We start from the raw sequence: 13,707 nt of genomic DNA on the forward strand, positions 1-13,707 counted from the left end.
GGACGAGCGATCACAGGCCATGGCCTTGTTTCTGCAATCCCTATTCACATGTATGGATCAGTCGTACAATTTTCTACAACAGTTCTGCCGTGTGAGAATATTAGGCAGGTTTCATATTGCATTTTGCAGTTTGACATATTCGCCCCTAGCACCCTTACCCTAATAGCCCAAGTCTACTTTCACACTGGCGTTTTGGCTTTCCGTTTGCAAGATCCGTTCACGGCTCTCACAAGCGGTCCAAAACGGATCAGTTTGCATTCTAATGCATTCTGAATGGAAAAGGATCCGCTCAGAATGCATCAGTTCAGTCTCCATTCCGCTTTGGAGACGGACACCAAAACACTGCCTACAGCGTTTTGGTGTCCGCCTGATGAAACTGAGCCAAACGGATGTAAGTCAATGGGGATGGATCCGTTTTCACTGACAATAGAAAACGGATCCGTTCCCAATTGACTTTCAATGGTGTTCAAGACGGATCAGTTTTGGCTATATTAAAGATAATACAAACGGATCCGTTCTGAACGGATGCAGACTGTTGCATTATCTGAACGGATCCGCACAAAACGCGAGTGTGAAAGTAGCCTAAGCAGCAAGGACAGACCATTTGTAAGAGATTAAAATTAAAAGCAGGCACTCACCAGTTGGCTAGTCTAATAAGTAGTAGCTTTATATAATGATATAAAATTTACAATAAAAAAATCACATAAAATATTAACATAAAATATTATCATATATTGCACTGGGGACAATAAAACACTTTTGTATCTTTCTTATAATAGCTGACTGAATGGATATTAAGCTCTAGGTCTATAAGTGTATAAAATACATATAATCAAATTAATGTCCTGTGTAATAACACAAATAAATGTCCTTCTGTGAACAAAAGCCTGTGGAGAATAAGATAAAATCCTGTGAAGAATAAATGTGGCAAAAAGTATATATAAGGATGTGATAAGTTTTAGGTGAATGGGTGTTTGGTGAGGTCGTATGAAGACCTAGTGGCAATTCCTCATATGAGGTATATATATTGTGTCTATTCAGTAGCGATTCCTCTATGCGCTAGAGAGTAGGGTTTAGGTAAAGAGTGGTCGGGTTTTGGAACTGGGGCGTCCCCCTAGTTCTTAAAACCCTCTTACCTTGCCCTTATTTATGGCTATCCTCTTTGGTAGACGCTAGGGTCCTTGGTTCTCCCAGGTTGATACAGGATCCAGTGATATAGGAGTTCCCTCTCGCCGGTCTCGGCGTTCCACGAGGGTGCTTCCTTGCGTCTCAGCAATCAGGAAGTGATCTCCCAAGTTCACGTAGTCTCGCGATGGATTGGTCCAGCTAGATTTACACTGGAGTATAGATGCAGACTAGACGGTAATCTTCCGACTGTTGTTATATTCGGATTAGGGTGGGTAATTGCTCGCAGGAACCAGCCAGACGCGTTTCGAGGGTCCTCCCTCTTCCTCAGTGGCTGTAGTGCGAGTGTTACCCTTCTTGCTTATATACTATGGTTCTCTGAAGTCCCACCCAAATCCGGCATGGATTTCACTTGTTCTAATTGGATTGTATATTATATCCTCAGTGCAAAGTACTACTTAAATATATATGTATAGACTGTTTATCTTTCTAGTTTATTTTAATAATCTTTATTATTTGAGGTACAATTTAAAAGTGTATATAAGAATATAAATAGTTCGAATATATAAGCTCTAATTTATAATCCCAATCTCATAGGTTTTGTGCATTTCATTAGTTATGTGAATCTGGGATAGCAATAGGTTGATTATTCCCTTTCTATAATAACTGCAGGTGTTTGAACAACCCCCTAGAGCCCAAATATCACAAAAAATATCATAAAAGTCAAAAAAGCACAAAAAACATAAAAAACGCATCGAAACCGCACCGCATAGTTGAATACCGCACATGCGTTTTCGGTGCGTTTTGTATGGAAATCTCCTCCCATATTCATCTCCATGAATCCCCATCAATTATACCTCCTCCTCCCCATCAGAGATGTCTCTAGATGTTATACATTGGATATTCATTATTAAATAGCAGGTAGTGTCTATGTGTTCTCTATTAATAATCTAATAGACATATCTAATCTTCAGTAGTTACAGCCTATTTTCCATTTTTCCTTTTCTGAGGTATGGGGGGAGGGAGGCCCGCCACCGAGGGGAGATCCTGGTGCCATAACATAGCCAATCTCAGGATGTCCCATCAGAGGGGGGCATCCCTCCCTAGGATCTATAGGAAACCAAATAACTCAAAGTCTGAGTTTAGTCCCCGTGGAAGGAGAGTTTGGAAATCGAAAATTCGCCTAGATTCCTGTCTCGACATCCTAGCGATATGGTCTCCACCTCGCCAGTGTATGTCCACTTTTTCGAAGGCCATGAAAACCATACCTCTTGGGTCTTTATTATGGCATTGTTTGTAATGTAATGACAGGGAGTGTTTTTCATAACCATTTTTTATATTAGTCACATGTTCTGCCAGCCTTTTTTTTAAAGTGCGTTTGGTCCTCCCAATATATTGTTTCTTACATTGGCATTCTATTATATACAATATATTCTTTGAGCTGCAGGTCAAAAATTCTTTAATTTTCCACGTAAAGGAATTTACCCTTGATTGGATTTCAGTGGTCTTCCTAGGGAATGATGTGAGTTTGCAGATTCCACAACTCCCACATCTATAGAAGCCACTCAAATTCAACCAACTTTGAATAGATGTTTTATTCTCTTTATTTTTATTTTTGACTGATGGTGCTACCTTTAGGGATAGGTTTTGCGCTCTAGTATATGTAATTTGGGGGCCATTACCAATTAGAGGACCTATTAATTTGTCATTCAATAGATGATGCCAGTGTTTCCTCACTATTCCCTCTATTTGTTTGTGTTGTTTATTAAAGGGTAGTATGATTCTAAACTGATCTCCTTCTTTATCTTCTTTTGTGTTTTCTAAAAAGAAGGTATTTCGATCTATGTTCTGTACCTTGATCAGTGCTTTATCCAATACACTATTAGGATATTCCTTATCTAAGAAACGCTTTTTCAACATCTGGGCCTCCCTATCAAAATCTGCTTCATCCGTACAGTTTCTTTTTATCCTCCTAAATTGTCCCGTTGGGACTTCAAGCAACCATCTGGGTAGATGGCAGCTTGAAAAAAGGATGTAGCTGTTACGGGACACCTCTTTCTGAAATGTGCTGCACACCAGTTGGTTGTCTTGCACCCTGATTGATAAATCTAGGAATTCTATTTTTTCTTCACTCAGATTCCCTGAAAAGCTGAGGCTATAGATATTATTATTCATTCTTTCTAAAAATAAATCGAGATCCTCTCTCGTACCTCTCCAGACAAATAGGATGTCGTCAATGAATCTATGCCAGAGTACCAGGTCTGCCCCTATCATGTGCTGAATCTGCTCCTCTTCCCATTGCGCCATGAATAAATTTGCGTAACTAGGGGCAAACCTGGTACCCATGGCAGTTCCTCTAGTCTGAAGATAGTAGTCCTGGTTGTGAGAAAAATAATTATGGGTCAAAATAAATTTCACCCCATCTGCTATAAAATCTATCTGTTTCTCCCCAAAATTGCTATGAATATTCAATTGATTCCTTAATGCTTTGATTCCCTGATCATGATTAATGACCGTATAAAGGGAACTTACATCTAAAGTCCCCAATATCCAACTTGTCTCATATTTGAGACCTTCCACTATTTGTATGACTTGCGTCGTGTCTCTAATGTATGCAAAATTCTTTTTTACACTAGGTTGTAAGAGTTTATCTATGTACTCTGACAAATTTGAGGTTAAAGATCCTATGCCAGAGATGATTGGTCTTCCTGGGGGGTTCACTTGGTCTTTGTGAACTTTAGGCAGGCAATAGAATACTGGCATTCTATGTTGAGTTTTGGTGATATATTTAAATTCATGATCATTTAAGATACCCTTTTCCCACCCATCTCTGGCATAGTCTGTCAGTTCCTTACTATATTCATTTGTGGGGTCCTTCGATAGTAAGTAACTGACAGTAAGGAACTGACAGACTATGCCAGAGATGGGTGGGAAAAGGGTATCTTAAATGATCATGAATTTAAATATATCACCAAAACTCAACATAGAATGCCAGTATTCTATTGCCTGCCTAAAGTTCACAAAGACCAAGTGAACCCCCCAGGAAGACCAATCATCTCTGGCATAGGATCTTTAACCTCAAATTTGTCAGAGTACATAGATAAACTCTTACAACCTAGTGTAAAAAAGAATTTTGCATACATTAGAGACACGACGCAAGTCATACAAATAGTGGAAGGTCTCAAATATGAGACAAGTTGGATATTGGGGACTTTAGATGTAAGTTCCCTTTATACGGTCATTAATCATGATCAGGGAATCAAAGCATTAAGGAATCAATTGAATATTCATAGCAATTTTGGGGAGAAACAGATAGATTTTATAGCAGATGGGGTGAAATTTATTTTGACCCATAATTATTTTTCTCACAACCAGGACTACTATCTTCAGACTAGAGGAACTGCCATGGGTACCAGGTTTGCCCCTAGTTACGCAAATTTATTCATGGCGCAATGGGAAGAGGAGCAGATTCAGCACATGATAGGGGCAGACCTGGTACTCTGGCATAGATTCATTGACGACATCCTATTTGTCTGGAGAGGTACGAGAGAGGATCTCGATTTATTTTTAGAAAGAATGAATAATAATATCTATAGCCTCAGCTTTTCAGGGAATCTGAGTGAAGAAAAAATAGAATTCCTAGATTTATCAATCAGGGTGCAAGACAACCAACTGGTGTGCAGCACATTTCAGAAAGAGGTGTCCCGTAACAGCTACATCCTTTTTTCAAGCTGCCATCTACCCAGATGGTTGCTTGAAGTCCCAACGGGACAATTTAGGAGGATAAAAAGAAACTGTACGGATGAAGCAGATTTTGATAGGGAGGCCCAGATGTTGAAAAAGCGTTTCTTAGATAAGGAATATCCTAATAGTGTATTGGATAAAGCACTGATCAAGGTACAGAACATAGATAGAAATACCTTCTTTTTAGAAAACACAAAAGAAGATAAAGAAGGAGATCAGTTTAGAATCATACTACCCTTTAATAAACAACACAAACAAATAGAGGGAATAGTGAGGAAACACTGGCATCATCTATTGAATGACAAATTAATAGGTCCTCTAATTGGTAATGGCCCCCAAATTACATATACTAGAGCGCAAAACCTATCCCTAAAGGTAGCACCATCAGTCAAAAATAAAAATAAAGAGAATAAAACATCTATTCAAAGTTGGTTGAATTTGAGTGGCTTCTATAGATGTGGGAGTTGTGGAATCTGCAAACTCACATCATTCCCTAGGAAGACCACTGAAATCCAATCAAGGGTAAATTCCTTTACGTGGAAAATTAAAGAATTTTTGACCTGCAGCTCAAAGAATATATTGTATATAATAGAATGCCAATGTAAGAAACAATATATTGGGAGGACCAAACGCACTTTAAAAAAAAGGCTGGCAGAACATGTGACTAATATAAAAAATGGTTATGAAAAACACTCCCTGTCATTACATTACAAACAATGCCATAATAAAGACCCAAGAGGTATGGTTTTCATGGCCTTCGAAAAAGTGGACATACACTGGCGAGGTGGAGACCATATCGCTAGGATGTCGAGACAGGAATCTAGGCGAATTTTCGATTTCCAAACTCTCCTTCCACGGGGACTAAACTCAGACTTTGAGTTATTTGGTTTCCTATAGATCCTAGGGAGGGATGCCCCCCTCTGATGGGACATCCTGAGATTGGCTATGTTATGGCACCAGGATCTCCCCTCGGTGGCGGGCCTCCCTCCCCCCATACCTCAGAAAAGGAAAAATGGAAAATAGGCTGTAACTACTGAAGATTAGATATGTCTATTAGATTATTAATAGAGAACACATAGACACTACCTGCTATTTAATAATGAATATCCAATGTATAACATCTAGAGACATCTCTGATGGGGAGGAGGAGGTATAATTGATGGGGATTCATGGAGATGAATATGGGAGGAGATTTCCATACAAAACGCACCGAAAACGCATGTGCGGTATTCAACTATGCGGTGCGGTTTCGATGCGTTTTTTATGTTTTTTGTGCTTTTTTGACTTTTATGATATTTTTTGTGATATTTGGGCTCTAGGGGGTTGTTCAAACACCTGCAGTTATTATAGAAAGGGAATAATCAACCTATTGCTATCCCAGATTCACATAACTAATGAAATGCACAAAACCTATGAGATTGGGATTATAAATTAGAGCTTATATATTCGAACTATTTATATTCTTATATACACTTTTAAATTGTACCTCAAATAATAAAGATTATTAAAATAAACTAGAAAGATAAACAGTCTATACATATATATTTAAGTAGTACTTTGCACTGAGGATATAATATACAATCCAATTAGAACAAGTGAAATCCATGCCGGATTTGGGTGGGACTTCAGAGAACCATAGTATATAAGCAAGAAGGGTAACACTCGCACTACAGCCACTGAGGAAGAGGGAGGACCCTCGAAACGCGTCTGGCTGGTTCCTGCGAGCAATTACCCACCCTAATCCGAATATAACAACAGTCGGAAGATTACCGTCTAGTCTGCATCTATACTCCAGTGTAAATCTAGCTGGACCAATCCATCGCGAGACTACGTGAACTTGGGAGATCACTTCCTGATTGCTGAGACGCAAGGAAGCACCCTCGTGGAACGCCGAGAGGGAACTCCTATATCACTGGATCCTGTATCAACCTGGGAGAACCAAGGACCCTAGCGTCTACCAAAGAGGATAGCCATAAATAAGGGCAAGGTAAGAGGGTTTGAAGAACTAGGGGGACGCCCCAGTTCCAAAACCCGACCACTCTTTACCTAAACCCTACTCTCTAGCGCATAGAGGAATCGCTACTGAATAGAAACAATATATATACCTCATATGAGGAATTGCCACTAGGTCTTCATACGACCTCACCAAACACCCATTCACCTAAAACTTATCACATCCTTATATATACTTTTTGCCACATTTATTCTTCACAGGATTTTATCTTATTCTCCACAGGCTTTTGTTCACAGAAGGACATTTATTTGTGTTATTACACAGGACATTAATTTGATTATATGTATTTTATACACTTATAGACCTAGAGCTTAATATCCATTCAGTCAGCTATTATAAGAAAGATACAGAAGTGTTTTATTGTCCCCAGTGCAATATATGATAATATTTTATGTTAATATTTTATGTGATTTTTATTGTAAATTTTATATCATTATATAAAGCTACTACTTATTAGACTAGCCAACTGGTGAGTGCCTGCTTTTAATTTTAATCTATATATTTCTCTATGTGGGATGAATAGGTGATTCATCCAAAAAGCAGAGCACCCTAACCACATTGACAGATACGGGTGAGCCACGATATATACCTATACATTTGTAAGAGAGTACCTGCTCGTGGGACATGACGGCTTTTCGAAAATTTCCAAGTAAATAGTGAGTATTTCCCAGGTTTCCATATGCGCGTCCTTGAGCGGCTCTGTCCCCCAGCTCTGTTACTATTAACAAGTTTAACCTGTTCACAGAAAACATGTGATTATTATTTGACATAATCCTGTCCAGATTTCTCCACCATCAGCAAATGTCCTGGAAAGCTCAAGCTTTACGCAAAGAAAACGAAATTATTGCATCATGAAAAGATCTGTAACTTATGCATCTATCTATAGCAGGCATCCTCAAACTGCGGCCCTCCAGCTGTTGTAAAACTACAACTCCCACAATGCCCTGCTGTAGGCTGATACCTGTAGGCTATTCGGGCATGCTGGGAGTTGTAGTTTTACAACAGCTGGAGGGCCGCAGTTTGAGGATGCCTGCTCTATAGGATAGTTAATAAGTTTCCATTTTGGTGCAAAACCCTTTAAGCGTTATTTGCACGAAACCAGAATTTCCTTTGACGTGTCTGCCAGCTGTTGATTCAAGAGGTTTCCAGGAAACAACATTTTTGTAAAAAGGGCCGCTCCGATTCTACTCCATGTTTCGTGGTCTGGACTTGACGCAGAGGAAATGGCCACAATGCTGTGACTGGCTGAATGGACAGCTCCAGACATTTTCTGCACATGAAACCGGGACCAGGAAGCGGAGCGCAGCATCAAAACCGCAATGGATCGGTAAGACGAGTAATTATTATTTTTTAACCCACACTGGCCCAAACAGCCCCTTTAATCTTACAGACTGGACAGTCCAATACTGACAGGGGGCTAAACGTGACTGTCTGACACACACGTCGACCTGAACACTTTAGTCCCTGGAAGCAGAAGTACAATCAATCATTTTACTACAATGCTGGGCAGGGTGAAGGCAGCTCAGACTTACTCATAATAATCCACGGCCTTCTGTAAAGCAATCTTGACCTCCTCTGGAAACTCTCCAGGGTCTCTGGTCCCTGTGCATGCCAGGCTCTTACCCTTGGAGTGGTACACATTTCCTAGGTTATATAGGGCTCTGGCCTCCCCAACCTGCAGAGAGAAAGGACCGATCTTCAGACGGGGTGAGCTGCTGAAGTGCATGAAATTTATTTCACATGTAAAAATGCAATGAAGCTGATGAAATGTGATGAACAAAAGTAGTTTTCTCTAACAAGCCTATACTATTCCCAGTCTACAAACTGCATGTAATGACATGATTGTAAAGCTAAGCCATGGAAATAAAATCGAGGAGAGAACTAGTCATTTTGCATCCTCTCCTATAGTAAGCCTCACATCCTGAATAACGTAATACAATATACTTCATGAGGGGTGCAGCAGAACTGCACGGGAAATTGTAGGGTTTTCTTGTGACTGCCTATTTGCAATCCATTATTAAAGGTTTGTAATGTGAGATCCCATAGTCTGAAGACAAAAGTGTCATCTGATCTACAAAACACACTGAACATGCAAGAACCTGGGGGCTACAAGGGCATGCTTGGGCATGGTCCTACACATTCTTTTCCCTTACCTTATCATACAACTCCCGAGAGATCTCCAAATGCCGCTCACAACATAAAATGGCTTCGTCAAAATTACCCAAAACTTTCAGAGTATTTCCAAGATTCCCGCTAGCTTTGGCTTCTCCAAGTCGGTCACCAATAGTCCTGAATGAAAACATCATACAAAATTGTATTCATTATTATAGTAAATAGGTCAACGCTGAAGAAGGAACACATTCTAATGTATTTTTTGCCTCTACCTTTATGAGATATTCCACTTTCCACCAAATCAGACATTTTAGTGACGCTAATAGCAAAAATTCTGAAAAGTGCTTAAAAAAAACACTGAATACACGGAGGACTACTGATCACAGTATATTCACATGTGGCAGATTTGTAGCAACGTTCACCTGAATGGGGCTTGCAGAAAGCCATGTGCTTGCTGCGGTAACACTCATTCAGATTTATGGAAGTTGCCAAAAATTCTGCAACAAATCAGCTTCATGTGAATATAACCAGGGAACAGCGTACATAACGTCATCCTCGTCATAGTGTGAACGTATATTCAGTAAGAGGAATCAGACAAAACTCTGGAAAGAAGCCTAGAAAGTGACAGCATTTTTAGTGCCCATCGGGTGTTACTCGACTGCTTACCTTGCTAGCGTCAGGTCGTGGTGATGATATTCCAATGCCTTGTTATATTCATGCAGGTAGAAATAGGCATTGCCCAGCTGGCTGTATATGGCACTGAGCGTTTTCAGATCTTCTGTGCCCACCTGCACCGCTGCCTCAAAGAAGGACACTCCAGCTCGGCAGTCCCCGGCTTTACACAACCGTTCTCCTTCCAAGGCCAGCTCCAGACAGGACGCCTCCATTCTTAGAACAGAATAGTGGTTTTTGTGAGACCAAGGGAGGGAAGGCATTTTAACCAAGGAAAAAAAACGTATATATACCAGTAAGCATTCCCCCGCTGTACATGTTCAGTAACGCCAGCGATAAAGGGGTTAAACCCCACAGACTACTGAATTTGTGTAAAGGAACTGAATGATGTATGAGGTTTTAGCTGTGAAACAGCAGGGATCTTCCCCGACAAAGGTCCCTGTGTATGAATTAATAAAAAGGAGCAATCGACCTTCCGAAAAGTAGAACAGAGCGTCAGGAAAGGCCCGGCGCACAATGTATGCAGAAGCGCTCCGCACTAGTATCATGGACTTCTATCTAACCTGTGTCTTCCATACTAATATTTCTAGGCAGGCTTCCCTATGTAAAGGGCTACAAGAAAACCAAAAACTCTTTGTATAAGACAGATTGTGATCTCTGAAGGTTGTACAGTAGAAACAGACACCTCTTCAAGAGCGGCTGCCGTCAGAGAGGACCCTATCTGAAGACGGTAAAGTCAAACACAAGATGTAGAACAGCTAAATATTCCTAAACGTCTGTTATGTATAGCAATGGTGGAAGCAACATGAAAAATAAAAAATAAAAAGACAGAAAAAACCTAAAGCTACATAACAGTTAATACCTTGGAGACTTTCTGCAACCTAAACAGAAAGTCATGACAGACATTGTCAGCACGGCGCGCTGGTGCCAAGGGTATCCAGGGACCCTAATGAATTATCCATGCCCGTTTTAGATGCAAGTCACCGGTGGCAGAGGGGAAACCGGTTGTATAAAGTCATCCGGCAGATATTACAGCTTGTGAAGGAGACAAACGCTGGACTGGTCGTGGAGATATGCTTTGCCATTGGGAACTGGGTTAAGATTAAAAACACAACATGGGTAATCTCGGCTAATCCCCTCCTGTCTGCTCTGACCACCACATGTTAAGTGACACGGCCAATTAGCGTCATTATTCTTAATTTCCCTCATTTCCTACCCACGACCTGCGCAGCAGGTAGCGGGAGAGGCGCAGATCCTGCCCTCCTGAATCCGCACATTTCACAGGCTTCATAGCCAGTCGGTCTGGGCGACATTTCCTAAGACGCGCCACAAGCCTCCTACAAATCATTATTGGCTCAGACAGGTTTCATGCACAGGGTGAAGTCATACAACAGTACCATATGCAATATCAGCCCCTCGGGCTGGTTAGTATACATCACATCTGTAACCGCAGGTTTAGCTGCTTCTTCTAAAAACTGCCATGTCAAAGACCACATAAATACCGCAACAGGGATAGGACGGCACAATAAGAAGGTATACAGAGGGAGTTACAGAGCAGGTGCGTCCCCTCAATGACATCCTAAGAGGGGGTTGTTATTAGGAGACACCCCTTAATTGAAACAAGCAGCAATGGCGACCCTGTGGGACAGGTACAGTGGTAAAATACCACCAGATGATGGGACGTCTTGCAGAATAAATCCAGCTTAAACAGTGGAACGCTGCTCTCCTCACCGGTGCAGGTCTGTACATCTCTGAATGCCTCCATACACCCCAATAATCCTCTAGATTCAGCCCAGGGCACTCATGTTTCCAGCACATTGTGACACTAAACTAGGTCAGAAACCCCCATCAACCATAAACAAGCCTCACCTTCTACCCCAGTTATTCACTGAATGTAAGAGGACATCCCCCCATATAATGAGGCTTTGGGATGGGTTCACCTTTGGTGTATGTTTTTTGCCTCATTTTCACCAGTTTTTCTGATTTATTCCATTTTGATATTTATTGTACTAATAATACAGAGCGCATAAAGGGGTATAATCACCTATTGCTAGGATACATCCACCAATGTCCGACAGGTGCGGGCCCCGCCCTCCATTAATTTATAAGGGAGTTCCAAAAACAGCAGACTGCTGGCTCGGCTATTTCCGGCAGTCACATAGAAGTGAAAGGAGCAGTGGCCGTGCTTGCGTGGTGCGCTCTCCATTCATTTCTATGGGACTCCAGAAAATAGGCAAGCCAGCGGTCAGCTATTTCCGGAACTCCTTTAGAAAGGAATGCAGGGTGGTCGAGCATGTGCGGTGCGCTCGCCTTCACTTTCAGCGGCCTGTTCTGAGATAGGTGTGGGTCCAAGAGGTGGGACCTGCACCCATCTGACATTGGTGTCTGAGGCGATTTTTATTAGGGATCGACCGATTATCGGAGTTACCGATATTATCTGCTGATATTCATGATTTTCAAAGTTATCGTTATCGGCATCTAACCTTGCTGATAGCGCGATGGACGCATTAATCTGCGTTATCGCAGAACATGAGCGCGCTGCTGTCAGTGCACCATGTTCTCTTAGCAGCACAGGGGAGAAAGAGTCACTCTCTCCCTCCCCCCTGTGCCACGCTGCCAATGAGGAGAGACGGGAGGAGGAGGGGCGGGCGCACTGCGCCACCAATGATAATTAATGTCCAATACAAATACAGGAGGGGGTGCACCGCCTATATGACAGGAAGCTGCGATCAGCGTAAGTTAACCCCTCAGATGCCGCATCTGAGGGGTTAACTGCTGCCGCTGACCGCAGCTCCCTGTCAGAGGCAGGGTGGCGGCTATGTGATTCTGCGCCAACACACCAGTCTCCTGTATTAAAGGTTAATTATCATTGGTGGCGCAGTGCACCCTCCCCAGTATTAAAAACATTGGTGGCGCAGTGTTCCCCCCCAACCCCACCCCCCAGTATTAAAATCATTGGAGGCAGTGGCCACAGGGTCCCCTCCTCTCATTGGTGGTGGCAGTGGCAGCTTCTGATCGGAGCCCCAGCTGTGTAATCCTGGGGCTCCGATCGGTTACCATGGCAGCCAGGATGCTACTGAAGCCCTGGCTGCCATGGTAATCTCCCTGCTGCTGTGTGCACAGAGCACAGGGCAGCAGGGAGTGTGTGAAGTCCTATTCACCACAATAGAGCTCTATCAGGGTGAATAGGACAAGGGATTAAAAGATCCCAGGTTCTAGCCCCTAAGGGGGGGGGAATAGTTATTAAATAAAAAGTAAAAAAAAAAAAAAAACACCAAAATATTAAATGGATTCTGTCACCAGGATTAATGCTATAGCGATATTTATATGTGCCCATCAGTCTCCTTGCTGTGTTTAAAATTATCTCACTGTTACTGCTCTGTGTGTTAGATTCTTATAAAAACAGATCTTATTGATATGTAAATCACCTCTGTCAGGAGCCCAAGGGGTTGTCCCACGATATGTTGGAGCCCAGCCGCGCCCATCGATCCGGAGCCAGCACCACCTACCACTTAATTTATTCACTGCACTTGCCCTGACAATTTCTTCTCAGTGCCGTAGTCTCGCACAGGCGCAGTGGACACTGTAATCTGCGCCCGTGCGGACTACTGGCACCGGCTTTGACAAGTCAACAGCGCATGCGCATTTGACTCGAAGACAGTTTTACGCCATCTGTGCCAGCTGGGCATGGTGGTGGTGAAGTTTGGCCGTGTCAGGGGCCATGGCGGGACACCAGCCCTGGGAAATTTACTAACATTTACGCCTGGAAACGCCAGGTGCACGGACTGCCACAGATGTGCCTAATTTATGATGAAGCGCACACCTTGTCATAAATTAGAAGAATCTTACCACAGAGCAAGGGGGAGACTAAGACTGGCATAAAAAGCCGCTCTTTGTAAATGTGCCCTATTGCCTTCAATGGCATCAAACAGGGTGTAAACATCTTTAATGGCAAGAAGAACGCTGCAGACTGCAATATTTGGCATCAAAAATACTGGAAATGAAGGGGGTGCCCTTGAACGGTAGTGTGAACAGAGCCC

At 42.2% G+C, this 13,707-nt stretch overlaps 1 protein-coding gene across 3 annotated transcripts in view; it reads right to left on the bottom strand.

Annotated features, from left to right (window-relative positions):
* The window catches only part of GPSM2 (G protein signaling modulator 2), a 73,402-nt gene that overhangs the window by 31,254 nt on the left and 28,441 nt on the right, over positions 1-13,707 (bottom strand). For all 3 annotated transcript variants that reach the window (XM_040408449.1, XM_040408447.1, XM_040408448.1), the window contains 4 exons: positions 9,662-9,883; positions 9,037-9,172; positions 8,416-8,558; positions 7,495-7,618 (listed from right to left, as the gene is read on the bottom strand). In XM_040408449.1, coding sequence (XP_040264383.1) covers positions 7,495-7,618; positions 8,416-8,558; positions 9,037-9,172; positions 9,662-9,882 — 624 coding nt within the window. In that variant the 5' untranslated portion in view covers position 9,883. The remainder of the gene's footprint in view (positions 1-7,494; positions 7,619-8,415; positions 8,559-9,036; positions 9,173-9,661; positions 9,884-13,707) is intronic.

The sequence above is a fragment of the Bufo bufo genome, chromosome 9 (genome assembly GCF_905171765.1).
Source record: "Bufo bufo chromosome 9, aBufBuf1.1, whole genome shotgun sequence".
Lineage (NCBI taxonomy): Eukaryota > Metazoa > Chordata > Amphibia > Anura > Bufonidae > Bufo > Bufo bufo.